We start from the raw sequence: 20,219 nt of genomic DNA on the forward strand, positions 1-20,219 counted from the left end.
TGCTCTGTTGCCCAGGCTGGAGTGCAGTGGCACAATCTTGGCTCACTGCAACCTCCATCTCCTGGGTTCAAGCGATTCTCCTGCCTCAGCTTCCAAGCAGCTGAGACTACAGGCACCCACCACCATGCCCAGCTAATTTTTGTATTTTAGTAGAGACAGGGTTTCACCATGTTGGCCAGGCTGGTCTCGAACTCCTGACCTCTGGTGATCCGCCTGCCTTAGCTTCCCAAAGTGCTAGGATTACAGGCTTTAGCCACTGCACCTGTCCCACATATTTTTACTGTAGAGAAATATGACAAAAACTTTCAAGTATATAAAGTATTTTATACTAGGATAAACTGTGGATGAAGTGGAATGGAAATGGAAGCTTAAGGAAATACAGAAATTATATAAAATTTCCAGTTAAAGAAGATACTGCACATGTGTCTTTATCTTTACATTTTTAAAATTTTAAACTTTTTTGAGACAGGGCTGTCACCAGGGCTAGAGTGCAGTGGCACAATCACAGCTCACTGCAGTCTTGACCTCCTGGGCTCAAACAACCCATTCATCCCAGCCTCCCAAGTAGCAGGCACCACAGGTGTACACCATAACACTTGGCTAATTTTTTGCTTTTGTAAAGACAGGGTTCATCCATGTTGCCCAGGCTGGTCTCGAACTCCTGGGCTCGAGCTATCTACCTGCCTCAGCCTCCCAAAGTGCTGGGACTATGGGTGTGAGCCCCTGCACCTGGCCTTTACATGTGTTTTTAAATGGATTATGGGGAACATTAAATCACTAGGATACAAAATTTTTGTTGGATACTTTTAAGAGTAATGTGTGAGTTTTGTTTATTCAACATCAGATTTAGACTCTTTGTGTCTAGAGTTATAATGAAAGATGAATATCAGCTTTAGGTGAAGGAGTTATTGTCTTTGCAAAATTCTATTTGTGGTTAGGGGAGCAAAACTGTTGGAAATTCAGTGCTGAGGAGGAAGGGCTGTACATTCCAGAGCCTAAAAGAGGGCACTGGATACTTGAATATGGAGAGAGAGGCAATGGCACTGATTGAAGAGGAGGGATCTCATAGGAGACATTGATCTTTCTTACAGTTTGGACAACAGCCAAGACTGTCTCCAACAGGGATTCCTGGTAAGATCGTTAGAGTCGTGTAAAACACAAAGATAAAATGTCTCATTTATAATCCATTGTTGAGTTTTAGAAAGATTTCAAAGGTGGAAGTTTCATTACACAAATTTCAACTCTTTTAAGTGACTGAGATGTCCGCCTATAAAAGGAATACATTATGACACACAGGAAAACTGGTTGCAGCATCATATTCATTTTGATTTTCTAGGTTTTATCATTTTGAATATAAAATATAAAATGCTGACACAAGCTGATATCATTTGTTCATCTCAATAACATGTTCAGAGATTTTTTTTTTTTTTTTTTTTTTTTTGAGGCTGAGTCTTGCTCTGTCACCCAGGCTATAGTGCAGTGACTCGATCTCACCTCACTGCAACCTCCACCTTCCAGGTTCAAGTGATTCTCCTGCCTCAGCTTCCCAAGTAGCTGGGATTATAGGTGCCTGCCACCGCACCCAGATAATTTTTGTACTTTTAGTAGAGATGAGGTTTTACCATCTTGGCCACGCCAGTCTTGAATTCCTCACCTGGTGATCCACCTGCCTCGTCCTCCCAAAGGGATGGGATTACAGGCGTGAGTGAGCCACTGCACCTAGCTGAGAATCTTTTGTGACAAGTGCTACATTGGTGCTACAGATGCAGACTGTGCACACAAGCAATGACCTTAAGGCAAAGAATGCAGTTGCAAAATCATATAACTGTTTTAGAAAGAATATGTACTGCTGTGGGAAGGTTGGAGTATGGAGAAAGATTTATGCAAGGGAGGGATCCTGGGAGGAGCCTAGGCGGTTGAGGCTGCAGTGAGCCATGATTGTGCCACTGCAGTCCAGCCTGAGCGACAGAGAGAGACTCTTTCAAAAAATAAAAGTTAAGGGAAAAGTACTAACACATGAAACGTAAAAATATAAATACTTAAATGTAACATTAAAGAAGAGGAGAGTTTTTTGTTTGTTTACTGAAAATTACACTGACAAGGTGTACAATAGTACACCTTGTTAAAATTAAACTTGAGGAAGTTTAATTTTAACAAGGAAAAAAAAATCAAGTTACTCAGTTTGAGGGGAGTATATCACAGGTAGAAATAATATACTCCCCAAATCAGCTCCTTCCATGTTTGCTTACATGGACTCAAGCCCTTATAATGAGCCCTTATAATGAGTGACTGGGGGCTTTAGGCCAGGATAAGTGAGCACCTTTCACAACTGACTGGGACCCTCTAACAAAGGCCGCTAAGTTAGCTTTTAAAATTGCTGCGTAACAGGTTGCTACAAAGCTAGCAACAGCACTTACTAAACTATCTGTAAAATATTTATAAATGAAGATGTGTTTTACACATCTATAAATGGTGTCATAACTAGAGAATGGATGTTATATCAGTTTTTTTTGTTTGTTTGTTTTTCTGTTTTGTTTTTGTTTTTTTGAGATGGAGTCTTGCTCTGTCGCCCAGGTTGGAGTGCAGTGGCGGAGTCTTGGTTCACTGCAACCTTCGACTCCCTGGTTTAAACGATTCTTCTGCTTCAGCCTCCCAAGTAGCTGGGACTACAGGTGCTTGCCACCATCCCCGGCTAATTTTTTGTATTTTTAGTAGAGATGGGGTTTCACCATGTTAGCCAGGATGGTCTCGATTTCCTGACCTCATGATCTATCCACCTCGGCCTCCCAAAGTACTGAGATTACAGGCATGAGCCACTGCGCCTGACCTATAAGTTTGTAATAATTTAGAGGAAACATAAAGGTTCTATGATATATCACAAAAAAAGAAAAGCACTCATTTATTATTTCAAGGTTCTGTCAGTCAGAAGTCTGGTCACACTCACAGCTGAGAGTGCTGCAGTTCTTATCTGAGTCTTGGGGTGTCTGGCAAGATTGTAGTTGTAGCACAGAGGTCCCCATTTTCTTGCTGTCTATTGACTGGGCCACTCTCAGCTCCTAGATTCCATCGGAATTTCCTTGCCATGTGGCCTTTATAGGCAGCTCCTGCATAGATGTTTGCTCCTTCCACGTCAGCAGGACCATGTCCTTCATGAAGGGCTCAATCCTTTTAAGAACTCACCTGATTAGGCTGGGTGTGGTGGCTCACACCTGTAATCCCAGCACTTTGGGACGCCAAGGCAGGAGGATCCCCTGAGATCAGGAATTCAAGACCAGCCTGGCTAACATGGTGAAACCCCGTCTTTACCAAAAAATAATAAAATTAGCTGGGCATGGTGGTGTGCTCCTGTAGTCCCAGCTGAGGTGGGAGAATCTCTTGAACCCAGGAGGCGGACGTTGCAGTGAACCAAGATCGCACCACTGCACTCCAGCCTGGACAACAGAATAAGACCCCGTCTCAAAAAAAGAAAGCAAAAACTCACCTGATTAGGCCCAGCCCAGCTGAATCATCTCCCATTTTGTTAACTCAAAGATAATTGATTAGAAACCTAATCACAGCAGTGATATCTCAACATATTAACAGGTTCTGCCTCTTCTCAAGAGGGGATTATACAGATTGTACATACAGGGGGTGAAGACCCAGGGGGCCATTTTAGAATTCTGCCCCCCACAGCACCTTTCCCACAGCTGCCTCCAGGTTGAGGCAGAAATGATGGCCGAAACAGGCTAACTCATTCCTCTCCCTGCACCCTTCAGGGGCCTTGTCTTTAGGGGATCCCCTTTTCTCCTCACCATCTGACTGTTTTCTTGAGAGCCTGAATTTTGTTGTAAACCTCCATCATGTGAAAAATATCGAGGCTTTAAAGCATTGGGACCTGTCTCTTAGGGCATTTCTCTTACTTGGCTCTTCTTTAAAAAGCTGTGTGTGTGTGTGTGTCACTGTAACACATGAAGATAATTACAAAAATCCAAAATGTTGGAAAAAGGACATGATGAGAACTCTCTCCTCGACTCCAGCCTTCTGTCCTCCATCAGCCATGTTCTCATAATTAACCAATGTTATCCATTCCACCTCCTTGTGGATAGTTCACACATTTATGTTTTTCCACAAATGCTAGCATTTTTGTGCGGCATTTTGTTTTTTCTTTAGTAGAGCAGCCTTCACACATAGATTTAAATTGTTCATTTTTTCGATTTCTTTTCTTGAAACAGAGTCTCGCTGTATCACCCAGGCGACACGATTTCAGCTTAGTGCAAGCTCCACCTCCCATGTTCAAGCCATTCTTATGTCTCAGATTTCCGAGTCGCTGGGGACTACAGGTGCACACCATTACTTGTGGCTAATTTCTGCATTTTTAGTAGAGACAGGGTTTCACCATGTTGGCCAGGCTGGTCTCAAACTCCTGGCCTCAAGTGATCTGCCTGCCTCAGCCTTCCAAAGGGCTGGATTATAGGCGTGAGCCATTGCGCTTGGCTTTAAATTGTTCATTTTAATTGTGGTCACTTGACTTCAAGAATAGGGACGAGAAAGAGATTTGGGCTGCTGACTGTCCCTCATTTAGGAACTAGTGGAAAACAATTTAGGTCAGCTATCTCAGGTGATTCTAAATGTTTTCACACATTAGCAGAGAGCATCCACCATGAGGTGGTGAGACACACCTGAGCTGAACTGCACAGAATTTGAATGTCAGGGCTGGACAGGGGAGAGTTAGACAAGTGTGTGTCTCAGGTGCTTAGAATTACTCGGACAGAAAGCAAAGTCATATAATTCATTTTTTAGCAAGTAACACAAACACAAAACTCTTTCTTATTTTGTTTTTACAGGGCGTGATTGTATTACCTTGACCTCATGATCCCCCCCCCCCCCCGCCTCAGCCTCCCAAAGTGCTGGGATTACAGGTGTGAGCCACTGCGCCAGGCCACACTTTATGTTATTTTTAAATTGAATGATGAGTCATTGATAAATAAAACAGTAAATCCCTCCTTTCTGTAACAATAACACATGCCTATTGGTTTCTTCTATTTTGTTTACAATCCTAGCAGAACTTTTAGGTTAGGGCTTCCTGTTATTTTTTCCTGAAAGCATTTATGTAACTTCTTATAAACCCGGCACCACTCAGGGCGTTTGATTGTAGTAGCAAGTGAGGTTAACTAAGTCTAAAAGCCACGCAAACTTTTAAACTTAGTTAACCTCACTTGCTTCACAGGAGCATTTAACTGCATCTACCTAATTTAAAAGATGTGGGTAGCCCATGAGCAGTTCTATGTGCAAGAGAAATTTTCACACTTTAAGGCTATGTCAGGACCAGAGAATGAATTTATGACACAATCAAATTGAAACAAAATGACACAATCACATTGAAATGACACAATCACATCAAAACAAAAATCAAGTTTTTTTTTGGTTCTTTTCAAAAAGATAAACCACAATAAGAGGGCCTCAAAGGTGATTTCCTGCTGCTCTCAACAGCATATTTGCAATGGTGGCACACTGGAAGCCTTACGTTTCTTCAGTCTGATGTAATTTTGGCTGCAGTACTTTCAGACTTTAGTAATTTGCTTGTTTTAAGATAAATAATAGAGGATTATTTATTTATTTATTTTTGAGACGGAGTCTTGCTCTGTCACCAGGCTGGAGTGCAGTGGTGCAATCTCAGCTCACTGCCACCTCCGCCTCCTGGGTTCAAGTGATTCTTTCACCTAGCCTCCCGAGTAGCTGTCACCACAGGCATGTGCTACCACACCCGGCTAATTTTTGTATTTTTAGTAGAGATGGGGTTTCACCATGTTGACCAGGATGGTCTTGATCTCTTGACCTCGTGATCCGCCCACCTTGGCCTCCCAAAGTGCAGGATTACAGGTGTGAGAATATTTTTTATAAACCCCTTCTTGAAATGTCTAGTACCTTCATTGCATAATTAAAATTCCTACTGTTTCTTTAACAGTAAAGACATTTTCATTATCCAAGAATGGTGTTCATGTTTTTCCAGAAAAGCTATCATTACTCCATTTGTTTAAACTTTGATCTTGAATAAAAACAAAACAAGTAAAATCTGTAGTAAAATTGTAAAATAATCTCTTTATTAAAAAATAATCATTTTTAATGATGTTCTGCAAACAGAAACAATAATAAAGCCCATGTTACAAATTACTTTGCCTAATTTAGATATGAGTGACTTAAACTTGCTACTTTTGCAAGTGTCCCCTGGTGATTTTCTGAAAACGTAATAAATTGAAAGTACAGAAATAAAGAGTCACATTTCTTTTGGGCACTAGCCCTATTTAAGCTTTTAGAAATTTTCTCAGCCTTTTGTCAGTTTTCAAATTAGAGATTGGAAACTCCAATTCTGATAATATCCTTCTATTGTATGAGTCCACTGGCACAATCAGATTGCATGTTTTATCTTCCACCTGCTCTCAAGTTCATCAGCTGAGAGAAGGTACCCTGGCTATCCTTCCAGAGAAGAAATAATAAATGTTAATGATTAACAAACAAAATTGCAGCCCTTATGGGAATCTGCCTCACTTGTAAATGCACCCTTCTTTCCCTACAGTTACCGTATTTGGTTTTACCTAGCTCTGATACAGTTCAAAACTTACCCCACCCACAGAACGTCTTTATCAGGTGGCATCAATGTCATTTTATTGCCAGTGAAACCGATTCACAAACAAGCAACTCTCCTGAACTCAAGGACAGAACACAGACAAATGAGGGGCTTCCACTCATTTCCATCACCAGAATTTGGTTTCCATGCAAAGAAGTAGGCCACTGTGATCTCAACCAGGCCAAGTTTTCTCCTCCTTCCTCTATCCTCAGTCTTCTTTCTCCTTCATTGCAAGTGTCCTCAACCTCTGGGCCATGGACTGGCAGTGGTCCATGGATTGTTAAGAACCCAGCAGCAAAGCAGGAGGTGAGCCCAGGCCCAGCAAGGGAAGCTTCATCTGTATTTAGGGTCGCTCCCCATCACCTGCATTACTGCGTCAGCTCTGTCTCCTGTCAGATCACTGGGGCATTCGATTCTCATAGGACTGGAACCCTGCAAATGGGAGGGATCTAGGTTGCGTGCTTATGAGAATCTAATGCCTGATGATCTGTCACTGTTTCCCATGATCCCCAGTTGTATCTGTCTAGTTGCATGAAAACAAGCTCAGGGCTTCCACTGCTTCTATGTTATGGTGAGTTGTATAATTATCTCATTATATATTACAATGCAATAATAATAGAAATAAAATGCACAATAAATGAAATGGGATTGAACCATCCTGAAATCATACCCTGCTGCCTCTACCCCAGTTTGTGGAAAAAGTCTTCCATGAAACTGGTCCCTGGTGGGGGACCACTGGTCTCTACAGGATCTATACGCTCTCCTTTTTTTTTTTTTTTTTTTTTTTTTTTTTTACCTGGGCTGTAGTCCAGGCTGGAGTGCAATGGTGAGATCTTGGCTCACTGCAGCCTCTGACTCCTGGGTTCAAGTGATTCTCCTGCCTCAGCCTCCCGGGTAGCTGGGACTACAGGTGCCTGCCACCACCTCCGGCTAATTTTTGTATTTTTAGTAGAGATGGGGTTTCACTATGTTGGTCAGGCTGGTCTTGAACTCCCGACATCAGGTGATCCACCCACCTCAGCCTCCCAAAGTGCTGGGATTATAGGCGTGAGCTATTGCGCCTGGCCAGGTCTGTCCTCTCCTGACGCCTACTGTCCTTAGGCTCATTCTGAACCTTTTCCCTCAGGCAGAAAAGTAGCATTACCTTATTCACTCTAAGATATGAAGGACTCCTGAGAGTTTCCCATTTCATCATGTACCAGCTTTTACTTGCTAACTCTGGAAGTCCCTTCTGGTGGAATTGGCAGGAGAAGAAGCGACTGGATTGCTCTGCCGGGTGTGAAGCGAGGGCAACCTGGAGCAAGTTCAAATCTGGCCTCTGTGGGAGGCGAAGGTTGCAGTGAGCCGAGGTCGCGCCACTGCAGTCCAGCATGGGCGACAGAGCGAGACTGTTGCTCTGTCAAAAAAAAAAACCATTTCTGTTGTTGCTCGTCACTTCTGGGCCTCAGTTTACTCATGTGTAAGGGGGCCTGCGATGAGTAGAGGAGCTCGCGCATGCCAAGCACCTAGCTTGCTTGGTATCTTTGGAGTCACCTAAAGATTAGTTCAACTCCTCGCCTGCCCCCGCCCCGGGACAACACTCATTTGGGGGAAAACTCCCCCTCAGTGCTGAAGTGATCCAGTTCCCTTCTTTTCTCCAGCTCGCCAAACGGGCTTTCTGGTAAGGCCACTGGTTTGGGAAGGCGCGGTACGGGTGGGTGCACCGCCCACCAAACCCCGCCAGAGAACCGAGCGAGGCGACCGCGGGGCTGGGTGCCTCCAGGGAAAGGCGCCAGCGTCACCTCGGGAGGAAGGAAGGGGCGGGATCTGCGCGGGCGCTCCGAGCCTGAAAACCTCCGCGCCTTCGCTGCGCGCGTCACTGAGGCCCCGGGCGCCCGAGGACGCGCTCTGCAGCCAGTGGGAGGGGACGCCGTGTGCTCGGGAGGATCCGCGGCCCGCGGTCCCTGGTCGCTGGCTCCGTCCCCCGCATCCTCCAGCTCACACCTGCTCGCGCGGAGGAGCAGCGGCCGGGCGCGCTCTGAGCCGGGAAAGCCGAACAGCTCAGGAGAGTTCCCGGACTCCCCAGCCCCAGGTACCTTTGGGGCGGCGGGCTGGGGGCGAGGTGGGGACTGGCCCTTTTCTGTTCCTCATGCACAGACAGCAGCTTTGTCCGGGAGGTTTTCGGGGTGTCGGATAGGAAGTTACCCCCCGCCGCTCCTGCCGACCTGGCTGGCTGGCACACGCTCATGTATGCTAAGCAAAGCCTGCAAAATTATAGATGTCACCTCCCTGCTTCATAAAATATGAGAATATTTACATAAATGAGGAAATATTGGAGATGGTGGTGTGTTTTCTCTGTACTCTAGTGTTCTTTGCAACGTTTTTCTAATCAGAAAACAACAAAAATGCCATTTATGCAGTGTGGCTCCAGAGCAGTTGTGTGTGACCCCCCCCCTTGCCACCTACCACAGCCCCACACTCTCTGCGACCGAGCGAGACCTTTCTGCGTGGCCCTGGGCTCCCCCGCGCGCCAAGATCCTTGGTCCTAGACCTGACTTCTTGCTTCAATCTGGTTCATGAGAGAAATATAGTCATCCATTGTTTTCTGGGACTTTCCCCGGATTTCAGATGAAGAGTGTAATTTACCCAATCCTCTGAGCCAAAATCCACACTGAGCCTCACTGCGGATGTCCGCAGCGACCGGGAAGTGGGGTCAGGCAAATCAGGGAGAGCGGGAGAAGGAAAATCTCATACCTGAAAAACACCCAGCTTTCCTAAGGGTTTCCTCCTGCTGTGTTTGGTTTTCACATTTTGTTGTTGTCGTTGTTCTTTGTTTTTGCAAGACCGGTGGCTTTAGTATTACTTCTGCCGAACAGCTGTGCCAGAGTTCACAAATGTCTTCAGAGCCACACTTCAGGGTGATCCTGTTGAGCAGGGTTAGGCAGGAGGATAACTTGGTCTTTTGCTCTGTTCCAAGTTTCTGTTGCCCTCCTGTGTGCTCAGTATTTGGTGTTCATTAGGGAGAAAAGCCTCGAAACTTCCTACTTGCAACCACCCAAAGACATAACTCTTTCTTGAGAATATATTCAGAAGGAACTGGGGAGAGGAGGGTGGGGGAGAAATGAAAGTAAAAATTTTCACCATCCAAAGCAGACTCCATTATTGTAGTCAATTTTGTTTTAAAAAACAGACTTCTTAAAGCATGAGAAATCTTGTTGGCATGCATGACCACCCAGGGGTGCCAAGCTTTCTGTTAAACTGCTTAGACATCTGGCTTCTTTTAGCAAAAATATCTCTGTATGTCTTTTTGTTTATGACATTTTAAGGCCAAACATCCTTCTGCAAAGTGAGAGTAGTATGTCTCTTCACTGGCTTTGCAGGACCTTAGGGGGTGTGTGTGTGCATGTGTGGGTGGGTGTGTGGAGTTACAGGGAGGGTAGCAGAAATGGAAGTGCTGTTTTTGCACATAACACCTCTACACGTGTCCATTCTTCTTTCCCCAGAGAGGAGTCAGAAGCCTTGTCCTGAATCTATCCCTTCTCTTCCCAGCTCTGAGCCTCCCAGGTAAGTGTATACATACTGATGTCTAGCACAGAAGAGCTGGACACTCAAGAATGCGGCATCCATGCCTTCTGTATTAAGCTTTTAGAGACAGAGTTCCCAACTGCATTGCTTCTTTTTATTTCAATATTTGTTGTAGTTCCTTTGTTAACACAGATCTGTTGTCAGATATTAATCAATGTTTTACAACTTTTCCATGTCAGATATTACAGTTTACCCCTTTAATGATACTTTTCTAATCTCCAACCACAGTCAATTTCATAAAAATGATAGTTGGTGACTTTGTAGAGAAAGTATTTGCTAAGTGTTTGAATAACAAATACTTTCCATGTCCGTATTTTATACCACGTGCATTGAAGTGCACATGATATAAAATTCCGAAGGTACAGAGTGTGCAGTGGCCAGTCAGTCCCCTTCCTATCCTGGGCCCCCAGTTTCTGTCTCCAGAGGTAACAATTGTTACCACTATATAAAATCGTTGTTCCCCTCTTTCTTTGATAACTTAAGATTAACAGATTTTAAAATGCTGTTTTGAGCAAATGTGCACCAGTGATTTTTTTTTTAATCTCACAATTTTAAGTACATTGTTTTAGTTAATTGTTAGCTTCTGTCTTTCCTGTTTTTCTGCTGACCACTCTGAAATGTCAGGATATTCAGGTCATTTTGTAGAGGGACCTTGTGGCTTTGGAGATAAACAAATAGATTTGTTTCTAAGCTCCTTGAGGTTAGAGATCGAGATAGTCTTCAAACAAACTGCCACAATTACCAATGAGTACTAGGTCCATGCAAACATTTATACGCCCAGGCTTAAGGAGAACTGATATTCACAGTAACCTGGTGCTTCAGAGCCTGTTCCTCCTATGAGGTAGCGCTAATGGCGTATTTCCCTCCCCAGTATTACATTCTCATTTGGTGCCTTGCTGGTTGTAGCCCACACACCTTTATGTCCCCCTTCTCTACAGGCTAACTGCTAAAGTTTGTGAAGTAACTGGTAACCAGGGAGGCAGTGTTTGTAACGGTCAAGAGAGGGTGCATTAGAGTTTGAATCCTGTCTTTGACATTGGATTTGTGATCTGGGCTGGTTTTTAAACTCTCTTGAGATTCAGCACCCTCATCAGTGAAGCAGTGATTCACAGGGTTATTTTGAAGAACAGATGACCTGTTGTCACCAAAAAGCAGGTTAGTTGCCCACTACATGTGGAGTCCAATTAACAAGAGTGAGGTCTGGCACAAAAAAAAAGGGAATTCCTAAGTGAGCCTGGAGAAAGGGACACAAAATGTCCTTCCTTTATCCACATGCAGAATGTGCTGCTTCACTTTTGGAGCAGAAAGTGGGCGCTTTTATAAAGTAGGGTGGGAAGTGAGCCAGAGCAGGGGGTCCCCCACTTGCCTGGTGCCTTATCTACCAGACAGTAGAGTTGGCTCCTTCCTGGGAAGAAATATAAGTTATATAAGTGGCCAAGTGGGCATGCTTTTGCCATGCTCTCGTAGTAGGTGTGAGTTCTTAGGCCACCCCCTGGAGGTGAGAGTTCTGTGGGAGCATGCTTTGGTCTACAAATCAACTGTCAACTCTCCAGGAGAGATCAAAGTTGAGATCATCTTGGAGCACATAGTTAGATATACTTGCCTGCAGGGAGCCAGCCTTATATCACCCATGGGTACCCCATGTTCGATGGTGACAAAGGAATGAGAAAAAGACAGATTAAGAGTGCAAAGAGTGGGACCAGGGGCCATCACGTATTACTCTGGAGGAGACAATGAAGGCCCTGAACTCTGATCATCCACACTATTTATTGGTTACAGTCACTTTGATCTACAGTGTAGGGGTGGTGTAATAGTGGAGAGTGGGTGACGTGATGGTGGAGTGAATCAGTGGGCCAGAAGTGAATTAGTGAGCCAGAACTGGTGTGTCATTCTAAGGATTCATAACAATGGCGGTTTGGGAGTTTCACAAAACAAGAACATGTGGTTATCTTTAGCTTATTATCTATGTGCAGCTGATGGAATGCAGGCCTTACAAGGAGCCTACAAGTCTGGCTATGTCATAGTGCTACGAAGGGGTTTTATGTCCTTGAGCACAGTGTTTATGGTAACAGAGCCTAGGTCACCCTGCACGGGAACATGAGGCATGGAGATGCCTTCCTCCTCAGAGTCCTCCTGCGGCCTTCCACAGTTTGTTGTTCCTTGTTTATATGTTACTCATAACCAATTTATGTAGGCACTCTGTAAGTCCTTTCTCCTTTGCTGCTTTTCCCAACATTTGCCCTGTAGGGAGTGTCTGGTCAGGAGAGGTGAAAGGTTACATTTGCATTTCTGAAGAGCTAAGTAGGAAGCAGGGCACGGGGGAAAGCGGGAAAGAGAAAATAATTTTTAAAAATTAAACGATTATTTAGAAAAATGGAGGTACTTTGTACAATGTGTTAGGGACTTTGCAGTCTTCTGGTACATGAAAGGCACGTAATAAGTAGTAGCCCTTATTCCTGTCTATATTAGTTTGTTTTCACACTACTAGTAAAGACATACCTGAGACTGAGTAATTTATATAGGAAAGAGATTTGGTGGACTCACAGTTCACGTGGGGGAGGCCTCACAATCATGGCAGAAGGCAAGGAGGAGCAAGTCATGTCTTACAGGGATGGCAACAGGCAAAGAATTTGTGCAGGCAAACTCCCCCTTATAAAACCATCAAATCTGGTGAAACTTAATCACGATCACAAGAATAGCATGGGAAAGACCTAGCCCCATGTTTCAGTTACCTCCCATCAGATCCCTTCCACAATATGTGGGAATTGCAGGAGCTATAATTCAAGATGAGATTGGGGTGGGGACGCAACCAAACCACATCACTGTCCAGGTTTGCTGTGGTTTTATATCTTCCTAAGATATGTGAATGTATCCATCATCTCAGTCTCTGTTATGGTGCAGTAACAAATGACCTCAAAAATCTCAGTGGCTTATTGGAAGAAGGGTTGACATTTTGGCTAATATGACCTGTCCTTTATATACCTGTCTTCGGCTCTTCCCTTTGGGACCCAGACTGAGCAGCCCCTTGCGGGAACTGTTGAAGTTTTGACAAGAGAAAGAGGGAAGGGAGAACTACACAGTGGCTCTTAAGCTTCCATTCATGTTTCATTGACATGGTTGTTAACAAAGTGAATCATTGTTTTAAAGGGTCAGGTCTGGTAGGGATAGACCTGCAGAAACAGGGTAGCAAATATTTGACAATAATGCAGTCTGCCTCAGTGTTTGTTGGATGGAGTAACAATTGTGAACCCAGAGATTCATTGAACCCAGAGATTCGTCAAACCCAGAGAACTGATCTACACCAAGGCACTCATAGCCACTGATGTATAAACCAGAATGCCATTTTTCCCCCTAATAGTGGATAATGTATCTGCCCTGGGGATTGAGTATAAGAACATATGTGGGGTAATGGTATAAGCTTTTCTTGTGGTGGATTTTCTCAGAAGACTGAATTATAAAATAATAGCTTATATAAAGCATACAAAATCAAAATTTGGATGTTACCAAAAGACTATTTAGAGCCAGAATACACCACGGTTTTTAATCCAGTTCTCCTTCTGGAATTCTTATTGCCTGAAGTCCAAGAATGAACTAGATTGATGGCAGCATATCCTAAACCAAGCTGGAGATCCCTGACGGATTCTTGCGCTTCTTTTTCAGGCTCTTGTTAATAGCAAATGCTTTTCTTGTCGACTGCTAATGCATCATCCCATGACTTATAATTATCCTTTTATGCTGTCTGCTTTCGGAATAATGGGACTTTATTACCATAATTAAAGTGTCTTCAAATCACAGTGTAAAATGGATTAACCAGTTCTACCCATTGTGTGTTAATTCTTGCTGACTTTGGTTTCATAGTAAGTTTTACTACCTCAGCACAGGACTCTGAGGATTTTTTTCAATTTTTCTCCTTATAGCTGGACATCTGTGGCCTGCTTGGATAGAGCAGTATGATGCAATAATGTTCAAAAAATATATTATGAAAATAAAATTGAAGATGCATTTTCAAATCAATAGAAAAGAAATATTGCTTAGTCATGTCATTTGTTGGATAATTGAATAAACTAAGAGTGATTTTCAGCAGCAGAACTTTGCAAAATAGAAAGGAAAATTGTATTTTAAAAGTAAATAGCAAGGCTGAGAATGGTGGCTCCTGCCTGTAATCCAAGCACTTTGGGAGACTGAGGTGGATGGATTGCCTAAGCTCAGGAGTTCGATGGCAGCCTGGGCATCATGGTGAAACTCTGTCTCTACTAAAATATGAAAAATTAGCCTGGAGTGGTGACGCGTGCTTGTAGTCCCACCTACTTGGGAGGCTGAAGTGGGAGAATTGCTTGAACCTGAGAAGCTGATTTTGCAGTGAGCCAAGTTCACATCACTGCCTGCAGCCTAGTAAGACGCTGTCTCAAAAAAAAAAAAAAAAAAAAAGAAAAGAAAAAAAGCAAATAGCAGCAGGATAGAATGGGAAGGAAAATATTCTGTTTTTGTTTATTTGTTTGTTTGCTTGCTTGCTTGTTTTTGAGACAGAGTCTTGCTCTGTCGCCAGGCTGGAGTTCAGTGGTGTGACTCTCAGCTCACTGCAATCTCCGCTTCCTGGGTTCAAGCAGTTCTCCTGCCTCAGCCTCCTAAGTAGCTGGGACTACAGGTACTTACCACCACGCCCGGCTAATTTTTATATTTTTAGTAGAGACAGGGTTTCACTATGGTGGCCAGGATGGTCTCGATCTCTTGACCTTGTGATCCACCTGCTTTGGCCTCCCAAAGTGCTGGGATTACAGGTGTGAGCCACTGCTCCCGGCCTGGTTTTTGTTTTTCATATTTCAAACCAGAATAATTTTGATGCCAACATCTAATATAGATGGCAAACAAAAAATAATAAAACTACAAATCAATCTCACTTAAGACTGATGATCTCAAAACCCCAAATCAGTATAAGCAGATAGTGACCAGTAGCAGTAGCCAGTGAGAGTCATTCAAGGACTGCAGCGCCACTCAGTATCTCTCTATGTACGGGTTCACTTACCGCCACACTAGAGTTTTGGAATTCTATGCAGCTCTTAAAGAATGAGGTACATTTGTATGTGTAAATATGGAGAAATAATCACTCATATATATTATTAATTGGAAAATTGGTTGGGCGTAGTGGCTTCCACTTGTAATCCCAGCACTTCTGGGAGGGCAAGGCAGGTGGATCACCTGAGCTCAGGAGTTTGAGAGCGGCCTGGCCAACATGGCAAAGCTCTGTCTCTACTAAAAATACAAAAATTAGCCAGGTGTGGTGGTGTGTGTCTGTAATCCCAGTTACCTGGGAGGCTGAGGCAGGAGAATCGCTTGAACCTGGGAGGTAGAGTTTGCAGTGAGCTGAGATCATGCCACTGCACTTCAGTCTGGGCGACAGAGACTTGTCTCAAAAAAAAAATAATAATAATAAAAATAAAAAAATAAAAAAAAATCAAGTTTCAGAACTAAATGAAGCATGTTTTATAGCATGTTTCTATTTGAGTAAGAATTTTTTTCTCTCTGAGGAGTAATGTGGGTGCATGTATGTGTGTGTGTGTGTGTGTGAGAGAGAGAGACAGCGTGTACACACATAGTTTTATGCTGGTTATGTAAAGAAAATTTCTGTAAGGATAAAGGTAACTTTTATTGTGGTTGTACTCTAGGAGAGGAAGACAAAGAGTTCAGGTCGGGGAGAGATACTTGTTTTTTAAAATCTTTTGTTAGTGTTTGAATTTAAAAATCATGTGCACGTGCTTTTAAAATATTAAATTTGTTTTAAAATGGCATTGTATGTTGAAGTAACTTCATAAAAATTTTGGTAGCTATCTCTCCATCCTGTTATACTGCTTTTAAGTACTCAACTGATTATCAAAGCAGATGGAGGGCACCCTGGACCATCGGCTCTCGAGGGACGTGGTTAACAACAGTTAGATTGTGCAATTTGTAGCTAAGGACAGTTTTGTCCATCACTGGGCACCACTGACAAAAATGATTAATTCTATTACCAGTGCAAGCCATGACATTTAGAACCACCTCATGGAGACTTATATTCTTAAAAGTCTGTAATGTCTAACATTTGAAATTATAGAATAAAATAACCATTTAAAGCATTTACTAGTTTTAATAATTTACCTGTTAGAAGTCAAAGTGGATATAAAGAGGAGATAAAGGATAAATGTTGCAAATTGTCTGTGTATAAGTATTAAGTTTCTTTAACCAGGTTTCACAATTCATAATATATTTAATTATAATCCAGTTAATAAACTGTAGGTTTTCTTTTTGTGTATATCCTCTGAGGGCATTCAAACCAAAGGAATTTTTTATTTCCTAATTTTATTTTTAAAGTACACCTCTCATATTTTCTCTGGGCTCAAGTCACTCTATTTAAGTGAGAGAGGAACTGAGGTTTCCTTATGCTTCCCTCAAATCATTTTATTATCAAAAATCATTCTTTGTTATTGTCTGCATTTTATGTATGGTCTTATAGTCAAACTAGAAATGAAAAAGATGGGAAAGATTAGTGCAGTGATTTTTTAGGTCTTGGTATAAGATTTCACATGTCGACTAGTTCACTGAAAGTATTATCTATGTATTGTTTTCCTTAAGTCCAAATAAATTGCCTATCAGGGGATGTTCATCAAAATATTAGAATCAAATTTCTCAATGCTTCGTGTATAAGCAGAAACTAACATGGTAATTTAATTTTTGCAGGTGGGCCTTGGGCACATCATGTCCAGTTTTGAAGATGCTGACACAGAAGAGACAGTAACTTGTCTCCAGATAACGGTTTATCATCCTGGCCAGTTGCAAAGTGGAATATTTCAGTCAATAAGGTTTTGTAGCAGAGACAAACTCCCTTCCAGTGAAGTGGTGAAATTTGGCCGAAATTCCAACATCTGTCGTTATACTTTTCAGGACAAACAGGTTTCTCGAGTTCAGTTTTCTTTGCAGCTGTTTAAACAATTCAACAGCTCAGTTCTCTCCTTTGAAATTAAAAATATGAGTAAAAAGGCCAATCTGATCATGGACAGTAGAGAGCTGGGCTACCTAAATAAAATGGACCTGCCATACAAGTGCATGATCAGATTCGGAGAGTATCAGTTTCTGATGGAGAAGGAAGATGGAGAATCATTGGAATTTTTTGAGATTCAGTTTATTTTATCTCCAAGATCACTCTTGCAAGAAAACAACTGGCCACCGCACAGGCCCATACCCAAGTATGGCATTTATTCGCTCTCTTCCTTCCAAAGCAGTTCTCCTACAGAAATGGATGAAAACGAGTTAATGAACACAGAAAGTCTCAGAGAAGAAATGTGAAGGACAAAGAACTCTGTGGATGCTCTACAGACACTACTTATTAAGCGTTTGTTAGGGTAGTATGTTATAGTCATCTGTTGTGCTGTGAAATTTGGAATTTCAGTATTATCACTTTGAAGTCTGTAAATTGTGTCAGTCATTAACTTAGTCACCTGTTGTATTCCTGGAGCTACACAAAATTATTTTAACCGCTCATCTGTGAGGATTAATATACAAAAAGATATCCTTTGGGATGAAATAGTGTTCTCAAAATAAGGTTATATTATTTTCTTTTTCTGCTTGATTTTCATCTGTGTTTGCTTTGTTTTTGTAAGGAACCGTCTCTTGGTTTGGTCGCATTGTTTCACAGCAGCCATTTGTTTTCAAGGCCAAGGCTCCAGGCAGCTTGTTACCAGTGTTCGTAGCCTGTCAGCACTTGCAGCACCGGAGTACCGGAATAGGCTCTGGACTAGCGTCTGTGCGTCACTGTGGTTTTAGAATGGGAGGACTTACTTGAGGAATACTACCTTGCTTTTCCATGACTTCTTTTTACAGAATTGTAGTGTGTTTGCTCCTAAGATGACAGTTCTCTTTGTCTATGTTCAGCATCTAAGACAAATATTTAAACATTTTAAAGCACCACTGTGTTATGTTTAGAATTATTTGTTTACAAAATTAGAAGTTTGATTTTTATGTGTTATACAAAATTTTAAAATTTCACAAATTCACCTTTTTAATAGTATCCATGTACACAATAAAGACAAAGTTTAATTAGCCATTTTCGTTGAATTTTTTTTTCTAAATAAGGGAAAGAACTGTTCTTGGGCCACTTTTCATATATAAATTTATGTGAAAATGTTTATAATAAATGCTTAAATATTTCTAAAATGTCAACTTTAAAAAGTATTTTTCAGTTCTTAATTTTTTTAAATTTAAGATACTTATTCAACTCATCTTAACTAAGATAGTGAATGTTAAGTATAATGGTAACCATTTAGTTAAGGTAAATTGTAGCATTGCCAGGTAGTAAGGCTTACTGTACAATTTTCCAGATAAACGAAATTTCCTATAGTAAGAGGTCCATATTTTTGTAACATCCTTTAAAAAATGCTTTTGTGAACTCTCCAGCCTCTTAACAAAACAGGCTTTAAACCTCTTCTTGATTCAGACCATCAGTCTATTCCTGGGCAATAGTATGTGATATCCAGCACCCTAACCCTGACTCCCCAGCCCTGGAACTATCCCAGTAGGGTGAAATATTTGTCCCTATGCAAAGTGGCCTGAATGACTCTTTAGTTCCTGTGTCTAGTTTTCCTGCTTATTCCCCGTGATGGGCAGAGTAATGATCCATCCAAAGATGTTCAGGTGTCCATGTGATAGTCTCCAGGACTTGTAACTGTGCTGCTACATGGCAAAGGGGAATTAAGGCTGCAGCTGGAATTAAAATAGATTATGCTGGATTATCTGGGTGTGCCCAATTGATCACCAGATCCTTAAAAGTGGAAGAGAGACAGATCAGTATGTCAGAGTGATGAGGTGTGAGGTGGACTTGACCTGCTGTTGCTGGGAGGAAGGATATCGTAAGCCAAGCAATGTGGATGGTCCCTTGAAACTGGAAAGTGTGCATTGAACATCTGGAAGCTGGAAAAGACAAACCCCCAGAAAGGAACAAACTCTTGTGGACACCCTGATTTTGGTCCAGTGAGATATGTTTGACTTGTTAACCTACAGAACTTTATGATGATAAATTTGTGTTTGTCGTAAGCCACTGCAGTAATTTGTTACAGCAGCAAATAGAAAACTAATATACTCCCTTTAGTCTAAGATTATCTACTACTGATTCTTTCTAGGATTAGAGCTTTCTGTATGATGTGGATTTTTAGCCACATCACCCAGCTTCTTAGAATTGCTTACAGTGTGTAGTGTCATGAGAACGCCTTTCTATGGGTGAAGTATATATACTTTAATATGTACATACTGTCACATTTTGACTATTTTGGAAGACTTTCACCTCTGTTTCTTGTCTTTGAGGCTGATGAATGTGTTTCTAAGTTATAAATTTAATATTAAGGAATTCATGTATTATTGTTATTGAACCCAAACAATGTGTTAAGTAATATTTAGGGCCAGGAAAATCTCATGCTCATACGGAATAATGATATCTCCTAGTGTATATCTTGGAAAGAGTTTTGTTCAACTTGATAAATATTAATTTTTTTTCTATTTTTTCTCCTTAAAAGATTGGCAAAGGAGAGAGCGGGTTGCTAAATGTTTATTTATTATTGTTCTCCAAAGAATAAAACACTTTCCATAGCCCAACTCCAGTAGTAAATAATAATGAATGCTCCAATAATAAAGGAACAATAGATTAGTATTGTAGGGCTAAGGGCCCCACAGGGTCGTGGGGTGTCCCTTATGCTGTGCTGAGGCATAGGATCTGATAAATAAAGAGACAGGACACAGAAGTACAAGGAAAACGCAGCTGGGCTCGGGGGGGGGGGTGGCCACAGCACCTATAAGTGAAGACAGGCAAAGCCCTGAATGTCCAGAAGTGTGTGTATTTATTGGGTATAGATTAGGGGACAGGGTAGTGAGTGAAGTCATCTTTAAGGATAATGATAGGGTTGTGAGCAATAAAACAAGGGGTCCACCCCCATTACATCACCTAGGCTAAGAGGTGGACAGTATGCAGCAAGGGGTCCACCCCCATTAGGTCACCAAGGCATGGAGGTGGGCCGTGTGCAGTGAAGAGGGC

General features: G+C 42.1%; 1 protein-coding gene across 3 annotated transcripts; it reads left to right on the top strand.

The window, feature by feature from the left end:
- The first annotated feature begins 8,447 nt into the window (after positions 1–8,447).
- On the top strand, positions 8,448–18,242 carry TIFA (TRAF interacting protein with forkhead associated domain). Of its 3 annotated transcripts, XM_032254736.1 has the most exons (4): positions 8,448–8,675; positions 10,087–10,147; positions 13,181–13,263; positions 16,871–18,242. In XM_032254736.1, the coding sequence occupies exon 4, from the start codon at positions 16,898–16,900 to the stop codon at positions 17,483–17,485; it is 588 nt and encodes a 195-aa protein (XP_032110627.1). In that variant the 5' UTR covers positions 8,448–8,675; positions 10,087–10,147; positions 13,181–13,263; positions 16,871–16,897; the 3' UTR covers positions 17,486–18,242. The 3 variants fall into 3 exon arrangements, with proteins under 3 accessions (XP_032110627.1, XP_032110628.1, XP_032110626.1); XM_032254735.1 differs by lacking the exon at positions 13,181–13,263 and having other exon boundaries at positions 8,449–8,675; positions 16,880–18,242; XM_032254737.1 differs by lacking the exons at positions 10,087–10,147; positions 13,181–13,263 and having other exon boundaries at positions 16,880–18,242.
- Positions 18,243–20,219: the final 1,977 nt, after the last annotated feature.

Source organism: Sapajus apella, unplaced genomic scaffold (genome assembly GCF_009761245.1).
Source record: "Sapajus apella isolate SASKATOON/1434 unplaced genomic scaffold, GSC_monkey_1.0 scaffold87, whole genome shotgun sequence".
Lineage (NCBI taxonomy): Eukaryota > Metazoa > Chordata > Mammalia > Primates > Cebidae > Sapajus > Sapajus apella.